A 27,913-nucleotide genomic window follows, 5' to 3' on the forward strand; every position below is an offset into this window, starting at 1 on the left:
CACTCCAGCTCCCTCGTCTTTCTTTTCAAGCCTTGATCCCAAGGGCATGCTTAGTAAACAACCTGCATGTTGAACTCTGCCAACATTAACAGATTAAAGAAGAAATATGATTATCTCAATACACGGGACAAGCATGTGGGAAAGGGTCCCCATGGAGAAGCACAAAAGCACATATGAGGGAAGTAACCATATTGGACACCAAGCTTGCTCAAGCCTCAAGAGAGACCCAACCAGCTAAGATCCATCAACCTGTCGTGACATGAGAGATAATAATAGATAGTTTTAAATCGTTATATTTGGGGGTGGTTTATTACAAAGTAACATAAAAAGACTTGCCTGGAAAATCCCATGGACGGAGGAGCCTGGTGGGCTTGTGGTGCATGGGGTTGCTAGGAGTCGGACATGACTGAGCGACTTCACTTTCACTTTTCACTTTCATGCATTGGAGAAGGAAATGGCAACCCACTCCAGTGTTCTTGCCTGGAGAATCCCAGGGATGGGGGAGCCTGGTGGGCTGTCGTCTCTGGGGTTGCACAGAGTCGGACACGACTGAAGTGACTTAGCAGCAACATGTAAAGAAACTATAGCAATAGATGATAACTTTACATGATAATGCAGAACTAACAAAAACTAGGAAAAAATCCTAAGAATGACAAATCTTTAGATTCATTCCTATGAACATCCAAAAGATTAATAAACACCAACAGATACTGTTTCAGAGAACTTGGCTATGAGAACTATGATTGGCAGAATAATGTCCCCTCAAAGATATCCATAAACTAATCTTCAAAACCTGTGACTTTGTGAGGTTACTTGGCAAAAAAGAATTGAGGTTGCTGATGGAATTAAGATTCCATCCAATCAGCAGACACAAAAATTATCCTGAATTATCCTCATGGCCCATCACTTCATGGGAAATAGACGGGGAAACAGTGGAAACAGTGTCAGACTTTATTTTTCTGGGCTCCAAAATCACTGCAGATGGTGACTGCAGCCATGAAATTAAAAGACGCTTACCCCTTGGAAGGAAAGTTATGACCAACCTAGATAGCATATTCAAAAGCAGAGACATTACTTTGCCAACAAAGTTCTGGCTAGTCAAGGCTATGGTTTTTCCTGTGGTCATGTATGGATGTGAGAGTTGGACTGTGAAGAAGGCTGAGCGCCGAAGAATTGATGCTTTTGGACTGTGGTGTTGGAGAAGACTCTTGAGAGTCCCTTGGACTGCAAGGAGATCCAACCAGTCCATTCTGAAGGAGATCAGCCCTGGGATTTCTTTGGAAGGAGTGATGCTAAAGCTGAAACTCCAGTACTTTGGCCACCTGATGAGAAGAGTTGACTCATTAGAAAAGACTCTGATGCTGGGAGGGATTGGAGGCAGGAGGAGAAGGGGACGACAGAGGATGAGATGGCTGGATGGCATCACTGACTCGATGGACGTGAGTCTGGGTGAACTCTGGGAGATGGTGATGGACAGGGAGGCCTGGCATGCTGCAATTCATGCGGTCGCAAAGAATTGGACACGACTGAGCGACTGAACTGAACTGATCCTCATGGCCTGATAAAATCACAAGGATCCTTAAAAGTGGAAGAGGGAAGTGGAAGCCAAGAGTCAAAGGAGGGACCTCTCTAGCGGTCTACTGGCTAAGACTCCATGACCCCGACATCGGGCACCCAAGTTCGAACCCTGGTCAGGGAACCAGATCCCTCATAAAGCAATTAAAGACGGAAGGTACCATATGCCACAACAAAGACTCGGTGCAACCAAATACATAAATAAATATTTATTTTAAAACAAAGAGTCAAAGAAGGAGACATGACAAGAGAAACACGATCTGTCTCAGAACAAACGTCATGTGCTGTGGGAAGAATTTGGCCCACTATTGCTGGCTTAGAAGATGGAGGGAGAAGCTACATGCCCGTGAATGTGGGCAGCCCCAGAAGCTGAAAAGGGCTAGCAGACGGATTGTGCCCTAGAGCTTCTAGAATAAACTTTGCAGCCTCACAGACAACTTGACTTTAGCTCAGTGAGCCTCACTTTAGACTTGTGACCCCTAAAACTTAAAGATAGTAAATCTGAGTTGTTTTAAGTCACTAAATTGGTGGTAATTTGTTGCAGCAGCCACAGAAAATGAACACCAACCATATAGATATAAAAGAAGCAGTATAAGGAAAGTAAGTAAGTGATGCAGGAAAGTAAGTGTGTTTGGGAGTGGTATGTTACTCTCTCTCTCTCAAACATTTTTTTAGAAATGGCAACTACTGTTTCAGGTTCTAGACTTCTCACCCAGGTTTTCTGCATCATGTGAGATGAAAACAGGCCTGGATCTACACAGTAAGGAAAAGCTCAAACCCCATTTAGTATTTAGCTCAGAATTTACCTTAGAACCTGGAAAATCATCTCAAACAAGATAATGAAGCCACACCCTCAAGATCTTCCTCCAGAGAGTCTGAAAAACTATCACCTTCTGTTTCTAATTAAAAAAAAAATTATTTGTGATGATCCAGTCAAACTGAAGCCAATTACTACAATGTGAGAACCACGCTGTACTCATGTTTGTGCCCTTGGTGTGTCACAGATCAGTTAATGAATAGAACCAAGTTTTCGTAAAGCACAGCTGGTGTCTGTGACCGCCATGAGAATGTGTGTCTCAGCTCCCTGAGCTTAATACTGACAGCCTGGGCCGCTCCATTATGCATCCACCACATTTCCTCCAGGTTGCTCCCAGCCACTGTCTGAGGAGACAGGGAACATTGCAGGCCTGTTGGCTGTGAGACATGAAACTCCTCTGACAGGTAACTTTGGCTTGGGGATCCCCACTGACCTAGAGAAAACACTCTAGACTGTGCTGCCCTCCAAGACGCTCTTCATTAAAACTTCCTTTCTTCCTCACTCCTTCACAGTCACAAGCTCTCCCCTTTGCTCTGGCTCCCTCCCCATTTTCCCTTACAGGTGTTTCCCTCTAAATTCTCTTCCACATCTAATTCCATCATGCTATCTGCTTCTTGGAGGGTCTTGATGAAGCATGGCTACTCTTAGGTACTGTCAGATAGTAGAAGCAGATTTGTATCTGATGTACATTGTGATCACCTTCTCACTTCCCCTTAACTTCCCTTCCTTCTTTTTGCCCCTGAGAGGCCCTGCCAAAAGGTGAGAGTCCTTTTCCTAAAATTTTCACTGGGCATGAGTTGGAACAATGTACTCATGGAGATGTGAAAACTCAGGCATTTGAAATGTTAGAGGAATGATAAATCTAAGGATAATGGAATTGGAGGGTTGTTATAAGATCGGGCTGAGACTAAGACTAATAATAAGAAGCTGTGGTAACTAACATCATTTACAGACTTGAAGGTCACTCTCTCAGGACAAAAGAATTTAACATCCAAGCTAAGACCCTAGTGTATGTTGAAAACTTGCCATGAGGGTGACTCCTAGAAACCTGGAAAAAGCAACAGGCCTCACAGAGCCCAATGTGAAATGCTTGAATTGCCAAGGTATACAAAAGAGGAAGGAATAAAAGACGCAGGGAAGTGGGAATGCTGAAAGGGATACGCAACGTGAGGCCAGAACAAATATGTTTCCCAGGAAGGTCCCAAGGATACACCATTCACTAAGGGTGTTCGTTAGAAATGTGCTGGTGAGAGGGGCCCCAGCACCCCCATGAAGTTCACTGTGGCTCTCTTCTGCAGGCCAAGGTTAAAAGCAGGACAAGTGGTCACAGAATCTGATTCACTGATAGCAAGAGATGAGAAGGCCCTGGAGCAATAGAGGCTACTGTCAACATTTCACCATCAGAAGTCAGAGGGTGACAGGGTCCACAGTTATGGGATGGTTAATAAAACAAAGCATCCCAAGGGGAAAAATAGCTGAGCAGCCAATTGATTGACTGAAAGTCACTCAGTCATGTCCAACTCTTTGCAACCCCATGAACTATACAGTCCATGGAATTCTCCAGGCTAGGATACTGGAGTGGGTAGCCTTTCCCTTCTCCAGGGGATCTTCCCACCCCAGGGACTGAACCCAAACCTCCCACATTGCAGGCAGTTTCTTTACCAGCTGAGTCAGAATAGCTGAGCAGCCAGTAGACACTGCTTAATATATTCAATACATTGTCAAAACAGAGCCAGAATGGACAAGGGGGAGGTTGAGGGAAGTACTTAGTCTCTCACCAAGTTTTCAAGGACTGTTGAAGACAGGGTCCAAGCTGACGCCGATACCCAACAACCAGAAACTTCATCATGAGCTCTGGAGCCCAGGGGTCAGGTAATTAATGGAGTCTTGACCAAAGTCTAGGTCCACCAGGTCTGTGAATTCACCTGGTACTCATTTCTCTGGTCCCCAAATATATCTTGGGATTGATGTATGTGGCAGTTGGAATAATCCATACACTGAGCTTGTTGATGAAAGCTATCATAGTAGGGAAGATCAAGTGGAAGCTTCTGAAACAGCTCATCTCCCACCAAGATAGTGAAGTAAAAGCAGTATAACCCTGGAGAGGGATAGCAGAGATTAGTGCCACTCTTTAAGATGTAGTCACAGAAATCCCTAGAATATCTCTGTTAATTTGCTGGTCTGGTCCTTAACAGAAACCAGATGGATTCTGAAGACTACTGCTAACTCAACCAAAATATAGTCCTGATCACAGTTCCCCAGCTAGGTGTAGCCTCTTTGCTAGAGCAGACAATATGGTCTCCAGTACTCAATATGCCTTCAAACTGTGGTGCTGGAGAAGACTCTTGAGACCCCTTGGACAGCAAGGAGATCAATCTAGTCGATCCAAAAGGAAATCAACCCTAAATATTCATTGGAAGGACTGACGCTGAAGCTGAAACTCCAATACTTTGGCCACCTGATGCAAAGAGCCGACTCACTGGAAAAGATCCTGATGCTGGGAAAGACCAAATGCAGGAGGAGAAGGGGACAGCAGAGGATGAGATGGTTGGATGGCATTATGGACTCAACGGATATGAGTTTGAGCAAACTCTGGGAAATAGTGAAGGACAGGGAAGCCTGGCGTGCTGCAGTCCATGGGGTCACAAAGAGTCAGACACAAGACAGAACAACAACATCTCAATATGCAACCACTGATTTGGTGAATGTGTGCTTTTCTATTCCAGCCAGGCAAAAAAGATCAGAAACACTTGGCTCCAAGGCCACATTAACTCTCCTACCATCTGTCACAATCTATAGACATCTCGACCACCTGGACATAGTGCAGAAAATCATATAGATACATTACATTAATGACATCATGCTGATCTGGCAGGATAGGGTGCTGGCACTGCTGGCAACCTTGGTAAGACATATGCATTTCAGAGGGATGGAGACAAACTCCACAAAAATTCAGGCCCTGGCCAAGTCAGTGAAGTTTCTGCACATCCCATGGTCAGGTATGTCAGGACATTCCACTTAAAGCAAAAGACGTATTTGTGCAGGATGCAGCCACTCTACAATAAAAGAAACACAATGACTGTTAAGCTTCCTTGGGCTTTGGATATAACACATTCCACACCCAGGAAAACTGCTATAGCTCATATATCAGGTGATATGGAAGATGCCAAATTTAAGTTGGGCTGGGAGACTGGCTGTCCAGCAGTCCTCACTGCCAAACAAGCAGCACTGCTGCTTAGAACAAAAATCCCAGCACACCCTATGGGACTGAAGATGTTAGTAGTAAAAGATACAGTGTAAAACTTTCAGCCAAGTCTCAGAGGAAGAATCACAACCCAGGCTCCTGGGGTTACGCACCAAGGTCAAAATGTGGCCTTCTGTAACTTTACTTATTCCCAGAGAGTATTTATATACTCAGAGATCTTAAAATCATATACAGAACTAAATAAAGAATTGTAAAGTACCACAGTAATGTGCCATGGGAATTTCTGTTTGTTCCTGTTTATTTGTAGGATAACAATTACTATAACAAAATGAGAAACATTGAAACAACTCTTTTGAAAAAACACAGTAGCTAGAGTATTGTGGAGAAACAATAACACCTGTGTGACCACAAACCAATTTTCTCTAGCACTATTGTGATAAGACATAATGTTGTGGATAAATATTGCAATGTTAATATACATGTAAATAAAAATACTTCTCATAAACATACTTTCGAAGTTCATTCTTAGTATTCATACTTATCTATAATGTATTATAAGAAGAGCTATGATCTATCATTTTTTATCAGAAAAACTGTTAGCAGTATCTTTTCTTCAGAAAAGTGGAAATTTTTCTATAATATGCTATTGTTTGCTTAGCTGGTGAGCAGATGTGAAATGGATTTTCTCTGTTTCTTACTGCCTTTCAAAAGGTGTATTTCTGATTTGCATTTGAGAATTACCATAAATTGTTACAAGCTTTGAAAACATGGTTTTTATATAGAACTGTAAAAAGGTTAAAGAACCAGCCCTTTTCCCTTTTAGCTCATCCTTCCCCTTTTCTATGGTCAGAGCAGATCTATAGGTCTAAAATGTCCAACTGACTGACAGGGCTAAAGCTTTCGGCTGTTTATTCAGATGTCAGGACAAAACTGAAATAAGTATGGCTAACAATGTAAGGTTAATCCAAATGGTCTCGCATATATTTTAGAAATATGGATAAAAGTAACAAATAATTCCCATTGTGCTTTACTGTGGATGCAGAATACCTGCAATATGGATTGAATAGTAGTAGGAAAGAGTATGTGAATAATTTAAACTAGATTATAAGACCAATGAGGCAATTTTGAGAATGTTTCATCATAGTTCAGTATGAATAGCGTAATTCTTCAGATTTACGTGGTTTGTTTTTTTTTTTTTTTTTTTGTATGTGGATTCTGGGAACTCTGATAATTGAATACAATTTCAAAAGGGCTCAAGTCGGTGACGTCAAAACGAGGTTCACAGAACAATACACGAGGAGGTAGCCAGAAACAATAAAACACTGATGAACGGAGACATAAGCATACTGGTAGGACATGACTGAACTTTCACTTATTTTGTTTTGGAGTTCTACTGGGTTGTATCTGACAGTGTATCGCAAGAGTGTTAAGGGGAGAACCCAACAGTCTAGGGGATCCCGACAAAGTTCAGCACACAGCTCACGTAACGTCACGGCGTACTTCTTTCTGAATATGGGAGTTATCCCCCCGAAATGGAAGAAAATGTACACTTGAGGGTCCCTCTGAATGACTGGAGTTCAAAAATGCTCAGTTCCTTCGCCTTTGTCCTTCTCTCCCTGGGTTTGGAGGCCACCTGTCCCGCAGGTCACACCTGCCACTCTCGCTGCGCGGCTCACCGGCTCCGGACCCGAGCCTGAGGAACAGAAGACTCGCGCGCGCGGCCGCGAGCGGGCGGGGGCGGGAGACGCGGAGGGGCGGGGCCGACGCGCGCGAGCGAGGTGTGCGCGCCGCCGCCGCCGCGTCACCAGCGTGCGGCACGTGCCCGTGTTTACGTCCCTCGTGGAGCCGCTACGTCAGCAGCCGAATGGCAACATTGTGGCGATACTGAGGCTCCGCGCTCAGGAGACGCGTTCCTTCGTCAGGCCGGCTCCAGGCTGTCGAGAAGAAGAGGAGGAGGGGCGCGGAGATCCGCCAGGGCGAGCGGCGGAGGCTCGCAAGCCCAGGGCCCCGACCACCCACCCGCCCGCCCGGCCCCGCGCCACCCGCGCCTCACCTCCGGAGCGCCGCAGACTCAGCCCCGCGGCCTCGCTCGGGGGGCGGCCCGGGCGGGCGCGGTTCTTGTAAACAGACCCAGCCGCACGTGACCATGTGAACTACCTGCTCTGGGGACGCGCATTGTCTTTCCCGCGAGCCGCGCCACAAAGGAGCGCGACGAGTCCCAGCTCGGAGAGACAGGCGAGCGAGCGGGGAGAGCCGGCCGGCGCGCTAAGATGGCTGAAGGCGCCCGGCGAGGGTGAGTGGGGGGCGCGGCGCAGCCAGCCGGCGAGTCCTCGCGCGGGCAGGGCCAGCGGCGCCTTCCCCGCGGCCTGGCACCGGAGCCACCATGTCGTTCGCGCTGGAGGAGACGGTCGAGTCGGACTGGGTGGCCGTGCGGCCCCACGTATTCGACGAGCGCGAGAAGCACAAGTTCGTTTTCATCGTAGCCTGGAACGAGATTGAGGGCAAGTTTGCCATAACCTGCCACAATCGGACGGCCCAGAGGCAGAGGAGCGGCACCCGGGATCAGGCGGGGGCGCGAGGCGGCGCGGAGTCAGGCGCGCTCGCATCCGACGGGACTCGCGGGCCGGGCAGCCCGGCGGGCAAGGGTCGGCCCGAGGCCACTGCCTCCGCGACTCTGGGCAGGAGCCCCGGGTCCCGGAGGCGCCCAGCCTGGCCAGAGGGCGGCTCTCCGCGGAGCGCGTGCAGCCTTCGAGGGGACCCGCCGCTGCGGAGTCCGGCCGGCAAAGGGGCGGAGAGTCCTCTCCGGAGCCCAGTGAGGGCCAACCCCAGCCCGGTCCGGAGGGCATCCGGAGGCAGAGATGTGGCGGGGTCCGCCGCTGCGGCAGCCCCGCCGGCGGCCAAGGAGGCCCCGATGTCAGTGCGGGTAGTGAGCGCCTGCGGGACGGTCACCGAGGAGATCGAGGTGCTGGAAATGGTGAGGGAAGATGAGGTGGACCCGGCGGCGCTGGCGCTCTCGGCCGCGGAGCAGCCGCCAGCGGCCGCCGAACTGGAGTCCCCGGCCGAGGAGTGCAGCTGGGCCGGGCTCTTCTCCTTCCAGGATCTGCGCGCCGTGCACCAGCAGCTGTGCTCTGTGAACTCGCAGCTGGAGCCGTGCCTGCCGGTGTTTCCGGAGGAGCCGTCGGGCATGTGGACGGTGCTGTTCGGGGGCGCCCCGGAGATGTCCGAGCAGGAAATCGACACGCTGTGTTACCAGCTCCAGATTTACCTGGGCCACGGCCTGGACACCTGCGGCTGGAAGATCCTATCCCAGGTACTGTTCACCGAGACCGACGACCCGGAGGAGTATTACGAAAGCCTGAGCGAGCTGCGGCAGAAGGGCTACGAAGAAGTGCTCCAGCGGGCCAGGAAGCGCATCCAGGAGGTAAGGACCCAGACTAGGCTCCACGCATCGCTTTTGGCTCCTCCACGCTGCCGCAGACTGGAGCTTCGGTCCAGGTTGTGCGCATTTGGGACACTTGTTTTCCTAGCTAAACAAGGGGACAGGAGGGGGTCCTGACCTTTCTTCCCCTTCATTCCTCTCAGAGGTGGGAAAAACCATGGCTTTCCTTAATTTGGCCTCTGAAGGAACTTGGGTAAACCTTTAGATTTACGCCTCCTACGTATAATGTAAGTTCTATAAAGTGCTCTGTTTACTGCTAAGTAATGGTAGTAAAATTAAAGCCACTCAGAAGAAAGACGTCCCATAAATATAAGCTAAATGAGTGATTCTCTTTGTCCCTAAAGTTCTTTCCAGCAATAATTGCCCGGATCATTAAACTTACTTTCCTGGTGTCACGTTCGTTTATTGAAAATGATTTGTCTTATGAAGTAAAATTGGTCCGTTTTTTGTCTCCAAATGTGATTTGGCAACTTTGGCAAATTTTAAATCATTTTCCTCCAGATGAGTGGCCTGTCCATGGACTTTTATACATACATTAGGAATACCTCAAGCCTTTAAGGAGGGCTCGTGTTTCACTTGTTTTAGGGAGGAAAAAGGTCTTGGGCAGGAATGTTTATTGTACTTTTGGACTTGACTAAAAGTAGTGCAGGCGCTTATTTTCAAACGAATCCTTAAAATTCCAGGAAATAATGGGAAAAGGTCTGAATGGTTATACATAGGGAGCTCTACGATGTGTAGGATGTATAATTGGAGGTCATGTGTACTTAAGAGCCTCTGCCGGAAAACTACTAAAAAAAGTATTCTCGTTCTCAAAGCAATTATTTTTATTATTGGTACCAATTGAGGTTGGAGTTGGGTTGGGGAAATGCCTCTTTTTGTCGTGTTTATATTCTTTGACTGTGTTTACATACTACTGGAATCTTGTAGTATGTGCCGGGAAGCAGGAACCTCCTGATTTCTTCGTAGAATATTCTCTATTCGGGATTTAGGAAATAATTCTTCCTCACTTACTCCACAGTGCTTTCTTAAAACCTGGTGACTCCAGGTTTTCACTTCTTCCTGTTAGATTACTTGATGGTAAACATCACCCATCATGATGTGATCCCATAGTTCTAGAGATCTGTTTTTATTTCCATTTTTATCATCTTACTTCTGGAGTCTTTGTTCTATTAATACCTTAAATCATTTTTGGAAGGAAGTGACAAATCTTAAATGGTCATGTTCTCTTTAGAGTTTTCATGGTGACCTGTGTTTCCTTTAAACTGCAAGGACAAAGTTCGTGCTTCTTTTGCTTGTTCTACAGGTATATATTATTATTTTTTTCTTTTTACTGTTCTATTTTTTAATCCCTAAATGTTGAAGATATGTTTGGTTTTAATTTTTTTGATACTCAGAAAAAGTAATTATAGTTTTTTTTTTATTCAAATTGGGTCAAAAATGAGGACTGCTGAGAAATAGTTTTCTAGAACTCGTACATTTTGTTAGAAAGATTATTTTTCCTAATTAAGGTTATATTGACTATATGTTTTATTCTCTTTAACAGGATATTTAAATTTTTTGTAGAGTTATTTTGGAGGAGGGGGAGCAACTCAATAAATGGGGTTTATTTTAAGTTCATTGAACATTAAATACATAAATTCTGGGTTCTTCACATAGTTGACTGAATAGTATTTGAAAAATAGCTATCAGGAAAGGACAACAGATAGGTTCAATTATGATGCCCACCCTGATATCTGCTGGTAGGCTATTTTGGAGGAAATTAGGCTCAGTAGGAGGAAAGGGTTGCATGATTAATCAGTGATGTCTACCATGAGTGTGACAGTGCGAGTGTATGGTATAACTGCCATATATTTTTTCTACCCCATCTGCTTAAAATTTTGCCGATTGAATAGCTTGCAGCAACATTCTTTCAGGTAGAATCTTTCCAGAAGTTGTGTCATTTTTTGTTATCAGTTCTCTTGAGTTAGTAATTATGTCTAAATCAGTGTTGGTTTTTGTTTTTAATTCTCAGTCTCACAATTGTCGAATTAACCATAGGTTTTTTGAAGCTAAGTAATATGTGGTGAATCAGACATAGGTAATATGTGGTGAATCAGGTATGCGTTGCGCGATCCTTTGGTCGTGTTTTTTCCTTTTTAAATTTCTCTGAGTCTATTTTCCAGTTCTTTATCTACAGTCTTCCTTTTCCAATATATTTAAAGACCACACCAATTTGTGTTCAAAATGTCAGTAAATTGTTGAAGGAGAGGTTTGTTTTATTTACTTTTTTGATAGGACAGACTGTACAGTGAGATTGTAAACTTCTCAAGGTCACTGGCCTTGACAGTATCTTGGAATTCTCTTCTTTGCCACCCCTAGTTCAGGGCCACAAATCTTGTGAGCACTCTTAATAATAGTGAACAAAAGACACCAGTTTTTTTAAAAGATGTGGAAGAAGTGTTATTTTAATATAAAGTTGTAAGTAAATTTTTAAGTTGATAAATGTTAATTCCTCAAGGAACTCTGCTATTTATAAACTAGGAGAAAAATCTGTTTAAACTATAAAAACATAACCTCCTAAATAAGGAGTGGTTATCTGGGGTTGGTGAATTTCCTGTGAATTGAGCGGAGCTATTGATGGACTTTAATGGAATACCTAAAGTGGTGTGCAGAGTTTATATGCATAGGCATATTTGTAGTTTTGGAGAGAAAGACTGAAAGGTATTCTTCAAAAAGAGCCTTAAAATCACAATTATAAAGTATCTACTTCGTAAACTTAGGACATAACCTCTTTTGGAGTTTAGTTTTGGGATTATGTTTATGGTTTATATGGGGTTGTAAGAAGTACTCCTATATCTGTCTTGTGGAGTATTGAAGTATTTACTAAACCTTACATTTTCTGCCAAAAGTTTTTGTTAATAGTTCACAAATTTGGTCAACTGACTAGTTTGTAAGGAGGTACTTTATACAATACTAATGAAATTATTTTTAGATGAATTAAGAATTGTAGATCGTATACTACTTCGGCCTTTAATCTTGAGTAAAAATGAAATGTAAAATTTATTCCATGGTAGGCTTGTCTTGAACTTTAACAAGGATTTACTGTAAGTAGTGCTATTTATATAGCAAGCACTCAATCCCTGAATGAATCAAGTGTCATCAGGACCTCTTGGAATGGTTTCAACAGTAGCTTTGGTTGTTGGTTAAAAGTTGAGTATTGTATTATAAGCCATAGTATGGTTTACCCTTGGATGATTTGAAATAAAAGTTTCAGTATAAGGACAACTATTGAAATCATTGTGGTCCTTTAAATAGTAAACCTTAACTATGATGATAGAGTTGATTAAAATCTAAAAATCAGTGCTCACTTTGAAATTTATTATGTTTATAGAATTGCTCAATTCTAACTTTTCCAGTTGAAACCACTGAGAGAAGCATGTGTTTTCAAAAGTAGCCACGTAAGGCACACAGTAGACAGAGACTACCTTGTGTTTGGGGTCAGAAGGATGTGGGTTTAGGTGAGTGCTCATCATTTCTGTGACCTGTTTAGTTATTTAACCTCTTTAAAACAGAGAAATGGGGGAAATACTTAAAGGATTACTGAAGATTTAAGACATTATGAAAAAGTGCCTAACAAAGTGTGTGGCGTCCAGAAAGTGTTGTTTCAAGGGAATGTAAATATTTATTGGCACTATTTTAGGTGTTGGGTACTTCACATTACCTGTCTTCATCCTCGATACTATTTTTTGAGGCAAGTGATGTTTTACACCTGTTTTACTGAAGGAGAAGTTGATTTGGCCAACTTTAACCAGTTTTTTTGGGGCTCCAAAATCACTGCAGATGGTGACTGCAACCATGAAATTAAGAGAGTCTTACTCCTTGGAAGGAAAGTTATGACCAACCTGGATACCATATTAAAAAGCAGAGACATTACTTTGCCAACAAAGGTCCGTCTAGTCAAGGCTGTGGTTTTTCCAGTGGTCATGTATAGATGTGAGAGTTGGACTGTGAAGAAAGCTGAGCGCCGAAGAATTGATGCTTTTGAACTGTGATGTTGGAGAAGACTCTTGAGAGTCCCTTGGACTGCAAGAAGATCTAACCAGTCCATCCTAAAGGAGATCAGTCCTGGGTGTTCTTTGGAAGGACTGATGCTAAAGCTGAAACTCCAGTACTTTGGCCACCTAATGCGAAGAGTTGACTCATTGGAAAAGACCCTGATACTGGGAGGGATTCCGGGCAGGAGGAGAAGGGGTCGACAGAGGATGAGATGGCTGGATGGCATCACCGACTCGAGGCACATGAGTCTGAGTAGACTCCAGGAGTTGGTGATGGACAGGGAGGCCTGGTGTGCTGCAATTCATGGGGTCGCAAAGAGTCGGACACGACTGAGCGACTGAACTGAACCAGCTAAGGAGTGACTAAACTCAGATTCAACTTCGATTTGTCCTCATCCAAACATATGCCTTTTCTGCATGTTTCTGCATGCCTTTTCTGCTTTTTTTCCGTGATGATATTAGAAGGGATGTCAGTCTCCACTCCTGAGAATGGGAGCGTGGCGTCAGTATTTTAAAATCTAATTGGTTCGGTAATGCGCTTTTAAGGTAATGAATTTGTTTTATTTCCAGTTAATCGTGACAGGCTGTAGGGCATAGTCCTCACGTTATGTTTTAGAAGCAGGTTGCCTAGGATGCCAGGATGGGTTTATGTTAGACCAGAGTGCCCAATCACTGTTTTCCTTTGTGTTTTAAAATGACTCGTCTATAAACAACTCCTGACTGGAGTTGTTCAGCAGAAGGTCAAGGAGCTCTGTGAAGATTGTTTACTTATCATTTCCCTCCTCCCATTTATGACTTTACTGATTTTCCCAGGAAAACTAAGATTAGCTATAGAACTGGAGCACTGCTAAAATCCCAACTACAGACAGTCCTTGACTTAAGGTCATTCAGCTTTAAGATGATATGAGTGAGATACCCATTCAGTAGGAACTGGACTTCCTCTCCTGGGTTCCATACTCTTTTTTAACACTGGGCAGCGAGTGGTCACTCCCAGTCAGCCATGCGATCACAAGGGTAAACAACCATTCTGTGCTATACAACCCTTCTGTTGTCACGTCAGTACAGTATTAAAATCAAGCACTTGAGATATTCAGCACTTTATTATAAAGCAGACTTTGTTTTAGATGAGTTTTGCTCAAGTATAGAGTAACGTGAGTGTTCTGAGCATACTTAGGCTAGGCTAAGCTATAATGTTCAGTGGGTGAGGTATACTGAATACAGTTCTGACTTAGAGTATTTTCAACTTATGATGCGTTTATTGGGCAGTGACCCCAGTGCAAGTCAAGGAAGATCTGTTATACTTGCTGTATACTTGTTATATATATATACATATATCTAATATGTCACTAGAGAAATGACAGTCTTTTAGGAGCCCTAGGATGCTAGTCTTTGGGCCAGTGAGCCACGACCCATGATTATGTATACGTAGTGGAAGCAGGCTGGGGAGGGACATAATGTACTCGGTTGCAGTGGAGAGAGAGCCATTCCGCCTGGATAGTTACATAGTGCAAACTGCTCTTTTACTATAAAACACAGTTATGGGATAATGAAGTTAAATGAGTTTTGTGGGATTCCTGAAAATTATGATGAAAGACTTAAAAGCTGGAAGTGTTAAAATAATGACTTAGATATTTATCATTTTCGTCAATCCTATGCCCTAATAAACTTTTGGCCATTTTTCATATAACTGGAAAAAAAAAAAAGATAGGTGTGGGAAAAAAGTTGAATATGTGTTTCTGTGTTAGTCTTTCTGTAAAACAGAAAAATGGAGGCTGGTGGCAGGATGGAAGCCTTCCCAATAAATAATTGATGTGGTGGTTTCTCTGCTTGCTATTTGACATCACATGATGCCTGGCCCACCAGATATTTCACAGACATGTTTCCTCCTTGCAAGAACAAGGCCAGCTTGGACAAATATAATACTTCTGTAACGTGAGTACAAGGGTGTGTGTGTGCATGTGTGTGTGCGTGCGTGTTGAAGGGAGAAGGTGAGTGGGAGGTTTGGTTTGTCAAACATAACAGTTGTTATGGTTAAATTAGCAATCTTCATTCCCCAGATCTTCACATTTAACTTTAGTCTCACTGTTCTCCATTGCTGCTTTATTTGGCCTTTTATTGACTGTAGGGTATTGTTGGAAGTGGTACTTGAAAGCGCAGGGTGACTTTCCATTGATGTTTAGATTTATGTGTACTTATTTTTTTTGTAATGGGAAATTTCCCTATGGCTCTTTTTATTACTCATTAACAGGCCAGCATTTGCTCCCTTTGAAGCTGCCCAGTTTCCTTAGCTGTCATAGGAGAAAAATTAAGTTTTAAGGGTAAAAGACAGGCAGTGAAGACAGTAGTTCTTGGTGCTAATTGCTTTTTGGTATAGGTGGTGAAGTTCATTTGGCTTTTCAGGCTTCTTATAGGGGACTGTTAATGCCAACTAGGCTTAACACAGAGTGTCTAAGTTATTAAAACTGTGTGGGGCAGAGAAGGATTCATTCAGCAAAAGGCTAGAAAATTTTGTGAGTTGTTTTTCCTAAATATCGGGAACTGCCTTTATCCTTGTCCTTGAATTTTAAATTTTAGTTATAATTAGGTATAATATATAACTTCAAATTATAGTGATGCTTTTGTGTAATAGGCTGTGAAAGAAATATCAACCTTGTGGGCTAGACATTTTTAGAGAATGGTCTTAAGGAAAAAGGAAGTTCATTTAATGATTTATTGTAGCGTTTAAGATTATAGTGAGGGTGATGGCTTGGGACTTAGTTTATTCAACCAGTATTAGTGCATTCATATAATATAGCACAGGGAGAATACAGTGATAAACAGGAATGGTCGTTTTCCTCAAGAAAAATGTTTTAATTAAAATTGGTCACCAACTTGCTGCTGCTAACAATTAGTTGAGGCAGGGTATACTTTTAAAGGAATGTCTCACTACACTATCTTAATTAGTGCTTAGTGGGAAGAAAATTTACTGAACATGGCTCAGGAGAATCTGTGTTTTTGTCCTAGTCCTGATACTAGTGGCTTGACCTTATGCTGTCACTTACTCTATTTGGGCCTTAATTTCATGTTTGGAAAATGAAAATACATTGTTCTTTTCCTTAAGGATCCAGGGCAGTTTACAAGCACAGTATGGCAAGAGCTGGGACCTGGTCCACCTGTTTGATGTACTTGTCTCCAGGTTTGGGTTTCTCTGCAGCAGGGTGACTAAGACATAGCACTTTTAATGATGCTAATAGTTTCTTTCAGTACAGCTCAGTTCCGTTGCTCATTCGTGTCTGACTCTTTGCGACTCCATGGACTGCAGCACTCCAGGCCTCCCTGTCCATCATCAACTCCTGGAGTTTACTCAAACACGTGTCCAATTGAGTCAGTGAATACCATCCAACTATCTCATCCTCTGTCATCCCCTTCTCCTGCCGTCAGTCTTTCCCAGCATCAGGGTCTTTTCACAGGAGTCAGTTCTTCCATAAGGTGGCTGAAGTCCAAAGTTTTGGAGTTTCAGCTTCAGCATCAGTGAAGCTGAATGAATATTCAGCATCCAGTGAATATTCAGGACTGATCTCCTTCAGAATGGACTGGTTGGATCTCCTTGCAGTCCAAGGGACTCTCAAGTCTTCTCCAACACCACAGTTCAAAAACCATCAACTCTTTGCTGCTTAGCTTTCTTTATAGTCCAACTCTCACATCCATATATAACTACTGGAAAAACCATAGCTTTCACTAGAGGGACCTTTGTTGGCAATAATGTCTCTGCTTTTTAATATGCTGTCTAGTTTGGTCATAACTTTTCTTCCAAGGAGCAAGTGTCTTTTAATACCAAGGCTGCAGTCACCATCTGCAGTGATTTTGCAGCCTCCAAAGATAGTCTGTCACTGTTTCCATTGTTTCCCCATGTATTTGCGAGCAAGTAATCTCTGGGAGTTGGTGATGGACAGGGAGACCTGGCGTGGTGTGATTCATGGGGTCACAAAGAGTTGGACACGACTGAGAGACTGAACTGAACTGAACTGAATGGGACTGGGTGCCATGATCTTAGTTTTCTGAATGTTGAGTTTTAAGCCAACTTTTCACTCCTCTTTGACTTTTTCATCAAGAGGCTCTTTAATTCTTCTTCACTTTCTGCCATAAGGGTGGTGTCATCTGCATATCTGAAGTTATTGATACTTTTCCCAGCAATCTTGATTCTATCTTGTGCTTCATCCAGCCTGGCATTTGTCATGATGTACTCTGCATTTAAGTTACATAAACAGGGTGAAAATATACAGCCTTGATGTACTCCTTTCCCGATTTGGAATCAGTCTGTTGTTCCATGTCCAATTCTAACTGTTGCTTGTTGACCTGCATACAGATCTCTCAGGAGGCGGGTCAAGTGGTCTGGTATTCCCATCTCTTTCAGAATTTTCCACAGTTTATGGTGATCCCCACAGTCAAAGGCTTTGGCATAGTCAATAAAGCAGAGTAGATGTTTTTCTGGAACTCTCTTGCTTTTTCGATGATCCAACGGATATTGGCAATTTGATCTCTGGTTCCTCTGCCTTTTCTAAAACCAGCTTGAACATCTGGAAGTTCACGGTTCACATATTGCTGAAGGTTGGCTTGGAGAATTTTGAGCATGACTTTACTAGCATGTGAGATGAGTGCAATTGTGCGGTCGTTTGAGCATTCTTTGGCATTGCCTTTCTCTGGGATTGGAATGAAAATTGACTTTTTCCAGTCCTGTGGCCACTGCTGAGTTTTCCAAATTTGCTGGCATATTGAGTGCACCACTTTCACAGCATCATCTTTCAGGATTTGAAATAGCTCCACTGGAATTCCATCACCTCCACTAGCTTTGTTCATAGTGACGCTTCCTAAGGCCCACTTGACTTCACGTTCCAGGATGTCTGGCTCTAGGTCAGTGATCACACCATCGTGATTATCTGGGCTGTGAAGATCTTTCTTGTATAGTTCTTTTGAGTATTCTTGCCACCTCTTAATATCTTCTGCTTCTGTTAGGTCCATACCATTTCTGTCCTTTATTGAGCCCATCTTTGCATGAAATGTTCTCTTGATATCTCTAATTTTCTTGAAGAGACCTCTAGTCTTTTCCATTGTATTATTTTTCTCTATTTTCTTGCATTGATCACTGAGGAAGGCTTTCTTATCTCTCTCTGCTGTTCTTTGGAACTCTGCATTCAAGTGGGTATATCTTTCCTTTTCTCCTTTGCCTTTCAGTTCTCTTCTCAGCTATCTGTAAGGCCTCATCAGACAACCATTTTGCCTTTTTTCATTTCTTTTTCTTGGGGATGGTCTTGATCACTGCCTCCTGTACAATGTCAGGAACCCCCGTCCTTAGTTCATCAGGCACTCTGTCTATTAGATCTAATCTCTTGAATCTATTTGTCACTTCCACCGTATAATCGTAAGGGATTTGGTTTAGGTCATACCTGAATGGTCTAGTGGTTTTCCCTACTTTCTTCAGTTTAAATCTGGAATGTGGCAATAAGGAGTTCATGATCTGAGCCATAGTTAGCTCCCGGTCTTGTTTTTGCTAACTGTATAGAGTCTCTTCATCTTTGGCTGCAAAGAATATAATCAATCTGATTTCCGTGTTGAGCATCTGGTGATGTCCATGTGTAGAGTCTTCTCTTCTGTTGTTGGAAGAGGGTGTTTGCCATGACCAGTGTGTTCTTTTGGCAAAACTCTCTTAGCCATCTTTGCATGAAATATTTCCTTGGTATCTCTAATTTTTTTGAAGAGATCTCTAGTCTTTCTAATTCTGTTGTTTTCCTCTATTTCTGTACTCCATTCTGTTTCCTTCATTCTGTACTCCAAGGACAAATCTTCCTGTTACTCCAGGTATTTCTTGACTTCCTACTTTTGCATTCCAGTCCCCTATGATGAAAAGGACATCTTTTTTGGGTGTAAATTCTAGAAGATCTTGTACGTCTTCATAACCATTCAACTTCAGCTTCTTCAGCATTACTGGTCAGGGCATAGACTTGGATTACTGTGATATTGAATGGTTTGCCTTGGAAATAGACATCATTCTGTCGTTTTTGAGATTGCATCCATGTACTGCATTTCGGACTTTCGTTTACTATGATGGCTACTCCATTTCTTCAAAGGGATCTTGCCCACAGTAGTAGATATAATGGTCATCTGAGTTAAAATCACCCATTCCAGTCCATTTCAGTTCGCTGATTCCTAAAATGTCGATGTTCACTCTTGCCATCTCCTGTTTGACCACTTCCAATTTGCCTTGATTCATGGACCTGACATTCCAGGTTCCTACGCAGTATTGCTCTTTACGGCATCGGACTTTACTTCCATCACCAGTCACATCTACAACTCGGTGTTGTTTTTGCTTTGGCTCCGTCTCTTTACTTTTTCTTTCTTTAGGCTTTGAAAAAGGTCTAATTCATTTTTTAGTACATGGGGGCATTAAAGCAGGCAGGAGTGGTGTTTCCGTTTTTTCTGTTTATTTTCTTTTCCTCACTTTGTTACCTGTCTTTAAGGTGGATTTTGATGTGAGTGCTTTTCCCTACAGACTTTATTATTAAAATTGCTTTCCCATCAGTGTTTTGATAACTTGCTAAAGTTACATTTACAAAACCAATGTCTGATTACTACCTGAAAGTCTTTCTTCCCCTTCACCGTCCTATCTAGGTGGGTCTGTCACCTCTTTGCTGACTTTTTGTTGTTGTTTTCTTTACTGACTGTTAACAAGGTCATAACTGGAATGACCGATGTGTCGAGACTTGTGTGAGGCCCTAGTTTTTGATGATCACCGTGAGTGAAGTGAAAGTCACTCAGTTGTGTCCGACTCTTTGTGACCCCGTTGACTATACCTCACCAGGTTCCTCTGTCCATGGGATTCTCCAGGCAAGAATATTGGAGTGGGTTGCCATTCCTAGTGATCACAGTAGCTAACCTTTACTAAATGCTTTCTATGGGTTGGGCACTGTGCAGAGGTCTTTAAATACATTAACTCAGCATGTTGATAGGAGTTAAGAGGTAGGGTTCAAGTGAGTTTGAGTCCTGGCTCCTCCACTTAATAGCTTTATGAATTTGGGCCCACTTAATTCTCTTAAATACCTTAGCCTCATCATCTGTAAAGTGAGGAGAATAATACTACTGCCTCATAGAGTGACTGAAAAGTAGCTTTTCTGTAAAGTACTTAGTGTCATTTACTCAATAAACACTTAATGTTAACTCTTGTTAGTATTAATCTTCATATCAACCTAAGAGGCAGGGATTTTACAATAGAGCAAACAGGTTCAAAGAAATTAGATAAACTTGTCTAAGACAACATATGCATATATGAAAACCAGGTTCAATTGCATACCTGATTCTAGCCAGTTTTCTTAACCACTGGACTCTCTTCATTCCTGTAGAAAGGGAATGAGGCTAACTGATAAACTTAGCCTTTGTCAAGTTGGAATACATGGTCAGTGTCTTCATCATTGGACAAAAATATTGCAACAGTGTCTGGCTGATGAGTGTTTCTGCAAAACCTTGGCTATGTATATATACTGTGTTGTCTATCATTGGAGAACATTGTAATCCCAAAGGAAGTGAATTTAAATTTGTACATGTATTATACATAAAACTTTAATGTGAGACAGAATGCATATGTCTCATACAGACTCATAAAAATAATTTTCCTGTAACCACAAGAAGAATAAATGTTATACTGATATTTAATCTATTACAAATTCTGTTCTGTATTAAGCTAGCTAAGGGTGACTTGGTTTAGATGGTATGATAATACTTCTAAGAAAGTTTATTTTCTCCTCGAAACATTTCCTAATACTTTTTCCTTCCACAGAAGTAATAGGGAATTTGGTGTATTATAAGGTAAGACCTGAAATCTACCTCCTTTCTCTTGCTGTTTATTACCATTTCAAACAAGTAGTGCATAACTTTGAATAGTTGAACTCCCTTTTCTGTCATAGTTATACTAATTTTTCTGGCTATGCAGGGAAGGAGGGCAATTAAGTATGTTAACTCTCTTGATTTATTTTTAGTTGGAAATTCTCCCCCTGCCCCTTTTTTATTAAGTGTTGTGAATTTGGGTGTTGGACTTGCTAACTGAAAATGAAAGGTGGTGACAAGAGGGTTAGAGGGAGTTTGGGATTGACATGTACACACTGCTATATTTAAAATAGATAACAAACAGAGATCTACTGTTATAGCACAGGGATCTGTACTCAATACTGTGTAATGACCTAAATGGGGAAAGAATTTGAAAAAGAATAGACACATGTATTATGTCACTGAATCCCTTTGCTGTACACCTCAAACTGATACAGCATAGTTAATTAACTATACTCCGGTATAAAATAATAAAAAGAAATGGAGGATTAAGAGAGAAGGGAGCAAGAATTACTTTAGCAATATCTAAACTTGAAAAACATGCATTACTTTAAGAAAAGGAAATTATGTGCCAGTTCACAGTGAAGCCTGTCAGAGTACTTGATTTTGTAAAGTGTTAATAAAAGATCTCTGGCTCCCTGGAGAGCCTTGGAGTTAGGTCTTGAGCAGGTTTTACTTTATATGTTGAGTCTTATGAGACCTAAGACTTGGGGGGAAAAGTATTTATTTATTTATTTTTATTGAGGTATAATTGATTTTCAATATTAGTTTCAGGTATATAAAAGGGATTCAAAATTTTTGTGTATTCAGATCAGATCAGATCAGATCAGTCGCTCAGTCGTTTCCAACTCTTTGCGACCCCATGAATCGCAGCACGCCAGGCCTCCCTGTCCATCATCAACTCCCGGAGTTCACCCAGACTCACGTCCATCGAGTCAGTGATGCCATCCAGCCATCTCATCCTCTGTCATCCCCTTCTCCTCCTGCCCCCAGTCCCTCCCAGCATCAGGGTCTTTTCCAATGAATCAACTCTTCTCATGAGGTGGCCAAAGTACTGGAGTTTCAGCTTTAGCATCATTCCTTCCAAAGAAATCCCAGGGCTGATCTCCTTCAGAATGGACTGGTTGGATCTCCTTGCGGTCCAAGGGACTCTCAAGAGTCTTCTCCAACACCACAGTTCAAAAGCATCAATTCTTCGGCGCTCAGCCTTCTTCACAGTCCAACTCTCACATCCATACATGACCACTGGAAAAACCATAGCCTTGACTAGACGGACCTTTGTTGGCAAAGTAATGTCTCTGCTTTTGAATATACTATCTAGGTTGGTCATAACTTTCCTTCCAAGGAGTAAGCGTCTTTTAATTTCATGGCTGCAGTCACCATCTGCAGTGATTTTGGAGCCCCCAAAAATAAAGTCTGACACTGTTTCCACTGTTTCCCCATCTGTTTCCCATGAAGTGGTGGGTATATTCCATTAAAAGTTACTATAAAATATTGCCTATATTCCCTCCTTGCTGTACAGTATATCCTTGTAGCTTATTTATTTTATAGACAATAAATTTGTACTTTTTAATCCCCTTAATTCTATCTTGCCCATCCCCCTTTCCCTTTGCTCATTGGTAACCACTAGTTTGTTCTCTGTATATGTGAGTCTGTTTCGTTTTTGTTGTTGTTATGTTCATTCATGTATTTTTTAGACTCCGTATATAAATGAAATCATATATATTTGTCTTCTTCTCTGAGTCAAGCATATTATCCTCCAAGTCCATCCATGTTGTTGCAAATAGTGAAGTTTCATTTTTTTAAAGTGACTGAGTAGTATTCCATCGTATATGTATTTCATCATGTTTTCAGTCTTCCTAGACCCAGAAGATTGGTATCATTCAGGTAAGGGAAAGGTAGTAGACTGGTTATGCATAGCGACAAGTTGGGCAGTGGTTAACGGCTTGAGTTAGGCCGCAAGGATTCACACTTTACCTCAACCTTTCACCAGCTCCCTAACTTTAGGCAGGTTACTGAGCCTGTGCCTCTGGTTCTTATTTCTGTAAGTGGCCATAATAGTTATACCTGCATCACTGATTTGTAAATGCATACTGATTCAGAAATGTTAAATATCAATTTTAGAACTTTAGAACTATGGAATCATTTATGCATTAGTTTCTGCTTTCTCATGTTGCTCCTACACCTACTTTAGTTTAATCTCACAATTTCATCCCTGGACTTATTTTAGCTCTCCTTCAGTGTCTTCCTTGCAAAGTAGCCTTTGTAATACTTGCTCCCAAGCATTACTTTGCACATCTTCATACCCAACTCTTAGCTGTAATATATACACATCAAGCCAACCTCTTGTATTGCTAACCATTGTCCTGTAACAGAGCCCAAATCCTGGTCTTCAGTATCATCTGTTTTCTGGTTAACCCGCCAGTTAATCTCTTTCTTTTCTCTACATGAACCTTTAATTATTCTAGTCAAGCTCCTTTACACATTGTTCACTGAACTTACCGTACACCATGTATTGTATAATAGGAAGGACACCTTCCTCCCCTGCTCATGTTGTCCTTTTTTGGTTTAAGTTCCTTCTTTCCAGAGCCAGGTCAGGTACCCCTCCTGAAGAAAGTCATTTATGACCACTTTCAGAAACCAGGACTTTCTGTCAGAAATCCAGAGATCAAAGACGCATTATATTACATATGGTTCACATCATTCATGACTGCTTTTCTGGTTTTTCTCTTTATGGATTCCCTCCTACCCCTTAAAATGCATTGTAAGGCCCAGGAGACAAAGGTGGGTTTGCTGTTATTCTTTTCTAATGCCTCAATTCCCCCGTGTTTCTGTACTCAGTGGGTGTTTTTTGATATGTTATAAAGTTGGTTTCTGTATATGACATGTATACATGTACCTAACATTTTTAATTAAAAAAATTTACTTCCTCCCCAGAAGTAAAATGGAATTAAATTTGCCACTCATCTATGAAATAATCTGAAAACCAATTTTCAAAATAGTAGCCCTTTATACTTTCCAAAATTGGATTTCAGCATTAATAGTCCCTAATAAATAATCAGTGATTACCATAGTAATAAAAATGATTCAACACTTGTGCAAACCAAGAACAGAGTTGAGCAGTGTGCTCTGTGTGAAAATGTATGTGGTGTTGGTCCTTCCTTGTCATTGGGAAAACCAGTGCCCTAGGCCTAAGGGAAATGCCCAGGACCACAGATCCAGGTGGATTGCTGGGGCAGGCCTCCCTCTCCATCTTAGCACCTCATTGCTAGTTTTGCGTTACCCTTTTCCACAAGCAGATAATTATTTGCATGTCTTAATAATAATTTAAAGGAGTGTTCTACTTATTAGGCTAATGTGTTTAATTAATGCTGTATTATTTGTAGATTTTATGTTGCTTCTTAAATATTTTAATTTAAAAAATGAGGCACTCTTGGGTTTGACACATTAAAGTAGGAAGAAAGTTCTGAGACTCAGGGCAGGAGAGAGTTTAGCTTCTAAATTTTATACCCAGGACTTGACAAATTATCTGAGGGTCTTCAAGGATAGTGGCAGTCCTATCCCTTGGAGGAGGGAACAGCTACCCACTCCGGTATTCTGGTCTGGAGAATTCCATGGACAGAGGAGCCTGGCAGGCTACAGTCCGTGCGGTTGCACAGAGTAAGACATGACTGAGTGACTTTCACTGTAATCCTGAAGTCAGAGAGCAGGCTCTATAACTGATTGGCACCCTGCAGGAGGGGGACTCAGTTAAGCACAGGAGGTGCTTTCTTCCTTTCCCCTATATTTGTAACTTTTCACAGGGTTAAAAAGCCAGAGTTGAATAGGACTAAAGAAGGGAGTAAAGGGCACAAGTTTATTTTGTACTTTCTCTGTTACAATGGTTATAGGGAGTCTTGAAAGAAATTTTTTAAAAGCTGTTGTCACTGACTCCTTTAAGAACCTGATGCAAGTTGTGGGGTCCTTGCCCTAGAGAAACTTTGCAATAAGCTGAGCTTTGTTTCAAATATCAGAGTAGGTTAGGAGCTTAGTTGTTATCAGAATTAGACTGGGGGAAACAAAAAAGGTGTCTGTTAGGGAAGCTGGAAGGAAGGGAAAAGAAGTGTTCTACCTATTAGGCTAATGTGTTTAATTAATGCTGTATACAATTCTGCTTCGTTTCTTTTAAGTGACTCAATAGAGCAAAATGACATTCTAAATAAATTGCATGAGCGATGTGTCAGATTTTGAAACAAGTAATCAGTTTTTTACTTTCTAAGCCCTGTTCCTGTCTGCCCTCCTTTCCACTGCATCCTGTAATGAGTATCTCTGTTTTGTATTGGGTGCACTTGAGCCCTTCCAAAATCACCCTTTGTAGGCATGTTGTATTCTCATAGGTCCATCTGTATTCTGACTCAGTTTGTATCCGTCAGTGAATCTTCTCAAGTTTAGCAAACAGTATTCTCTCCATTTTAAATTCAGGCCTTCTCTATACATCTATCTCAGATATTCTTAATCCTAAGTAAGCTAACTCTTTCCAATTTCTTTCTCTTTTTGTGCATGTTATTTATAGCACCTTTTACATTTCACAATTAATAACCTGCAAATATCCACAGTTCAGTTTATTTAATCCCTGTATTTAGTCAGTTTTGGTTAGCAAAATAGAAAATTAAATGCGTTATTGTAACAGGTTGTGATTATCTTGTACAGTTGAAGTCTTTTATCATGGATTATAGGAAATGGTTTAGACTATAAACAGTCTAATGCTTAGTAAGTTGCCTCTTTTGACATTTTAAAATTCATTTCCTTTAAGATTATTTTCAGATACTTAAATTAAAATAAATTGCTGATTGAAGCTATAATTGGTTTTTAGGTAATCTAATGTTGGAAAAACGTGAAACTTTATAGCTAAGAAGACAAATTAATAAATTAGCAGTGTTAGGTGAGACGCCTTGGGCTTCTCTGCAGGAGTATTAGTTGGTGCATAATAGCTTTGTAAAGTACCGCTCTGTTTGTTGATCAGAGGCATTTGGGAAATATCTAACTGTTAATATTTGAGTAGAATAACTGATTTTCTTGTGGTCGCATACCTGTGTAGAATCCGATTGTGATCTAATTAACAAGCATATGGTGACAGTGTTTTTGTGTCGGTGCTGAATAGTATCTAAACAGTTTGGTGCCTTCATGTACTTTAGTGTCTGTAAGAAGAGCTCAGAGAAGCCCAGCATCTGAGGATTGTCTTACTGTTGAGTCCTCTCGTTCGATTGCTTGTAAATGGCTTGGAGAACTTTTATTATTGAAACATCTTTTTTAACAGTTCTGCTATTCCTAGGACTTGGTAGAAAAGTCAACGTAAGTGTTCTATTTTCAAGTGGAATAATAGAGAAGGGGCTTCTTTCAATGTACATTTTCTTGCAAGGAGAGAATTATTGCCTTTATTAAAACAATAAAAAGATTGTTTAGGGAATTCTCTGGTAGTCCAGTAGTCAGGACTCCGTGCTTTCTTTGCTGAGGGCCCGGGTTCAATCCCTGGTCAGGGAACTAAGATACCACAAGCTGTGAGGTGGGGCCAAAAAAAAGGATAGTTTATGACTCATTGTATAGTTAGCCACTGCTTTGTTGCTATTACACACTCATGTGACAACACTCCCCTCCCATTTTATTGTCCTGTCCTTCCTTAATCTGGTTATTTTATTTCAGATATGTTGCAGCCTTGGTGTTAAGCCTAGGAGCATCTTTGCCACTAATTAGAACTGATTTCTGGGACTTGATAAGAGTGTTTTGATTAGAAATTGATTTTCACACTGCTGCTATTACTTTCATAATCTTCCTTTTCAGCTGTAGCTTAAAATAGATGGTTTAACACATGACTTAGGTACTTTTGTAGGTGAGCAAAGGAAGAGAAGCATGTATCATTTTCATATTTCTCATACTTTAGCAAAAGTTGTATGTGCAGTTTTAGATATTGTGGCAAAGGGTATAATTTAATTTTCCTCTTTTCATGTGTAAGCCAAGATACTTTCGGGGTGGAAAAGAAATAGGCTATAAGACTTTCCTTTTTAAAAAAAGTATATTTACTCCATAGATCATGATTGAAAGCTGGAGTATAAACCCAACTCCTTCCCTGATCTTCTCATCCCCTCAGAGGAGCCACCCGTAAGAGTTTCTTGTGTGCCTTACAGATTCAGTTTCATGCATAAGGACACAGACAATACATAGAGATGTGTCCTATTTTCCACTTTTAAGCAACTCAGATGGTAGCATGTTATTAACATCTTAGTTTTCTTTTTCCTGTAACAGTTTCTTCTAATGGCTAAACAATGCTCCATTGAATGGATTTGGTTTGATATATAGGTTTTTTCCTGGTCTTTTGCTGTTGAAATAGTGTATCTTTTCCCACATGTGCATATGTATCTATAGGATAAAATTCTATAAGAGAAATTGCTGGGTCAAAGAGAAACATGTATTTTGCTTAAATTGCTTTCTGTAGAGGATGTATCAGTTCACACTGTTTGAAACAAAAGAAGGTGGTTGCTGTTTGTTTCTGTTGGTGCAAAAGTTGAGTGTGGTTTGGGACCCTGAATCGTGGATCATTGTACCTCGGCTCAAGCACGTCTGTGTTCATTAGAACAGGAGCCATTGCAGTGAGCACGCTTCTGCCAATGAGAAATAAGTCTGTTTATTCCTATAGCCTAAAAATCCACGGTTTAGAATTCCATGAACTCTTGGAAAGCGTTTTCTGCATCCTGCTGGTTGTGGAAGCATTTTCCCTGCAAAAAGTTGTCGAGATGCTTGAAGAAGTGATCGTCAGTTGGTGAGAGGTCAGGTGAATATGGCAAATGAGGCAAAACGTTGTAGCCCAGTTTGTTCAACTTTTGAAGTGTTGGTTGTGTGACGTGTGGTTGGGCGTTGTTGCAGAGAAGAATTGGGCCCTATCTGTTGACCAACGTTGGGTTTAGGCAAGGCAGTTTGGGGTGCATCTCATCGATTTGCTTACCACACTTCTCAGA

At 41.7% G+C, this 27,913-nt stretch overlaps 1 protein-coding gene across 1 annotated transcript in view; it reads left to right on the forward strand.

The window, feature by feature from the left end:
• The first annotated feature begins 7,424 nt into the window (after nucleotides 1-7,424).
• JMY (junction mediating and regulatory protein, p53 cofactor) overlaps nucleotides 7,425-27,913 on the forward strand; it is an 81,485-nt gene continuing 60,996 nt past the window's right edge. Inside the window, exon 1 of the mRNA XM_070796878.1 lies at nucleotides 7,425-9,018. Coding sequence (XP_070652979.1) covers nucleotides 7,981-9,018 — 1,038 coding nt within the window. The 5' untranslated portion in view covers nucleotides 7,425-7,980. The remainder of the gene's footprint in view (nucleotides 9,019-27,913) is intronic.

Source organism: Bos indicus, chromosome 10 (assembly GCF_029378745.1).
Source record: "Bos indicus isolate NIAB-ARS_2022 breed Sahiwal x Tharparkar chromosome 10, NIAB-ARS_B.indTharparkar_mat_pri_1.0, whole genome shotgun sequence".
Classification (NCBI taxonomy): domain Eukaryota; kingdom Metazoa; phylum Chordata; class Mammalia; order Artiodactyla; family Bovidae; genus Bos; species Bos indicus.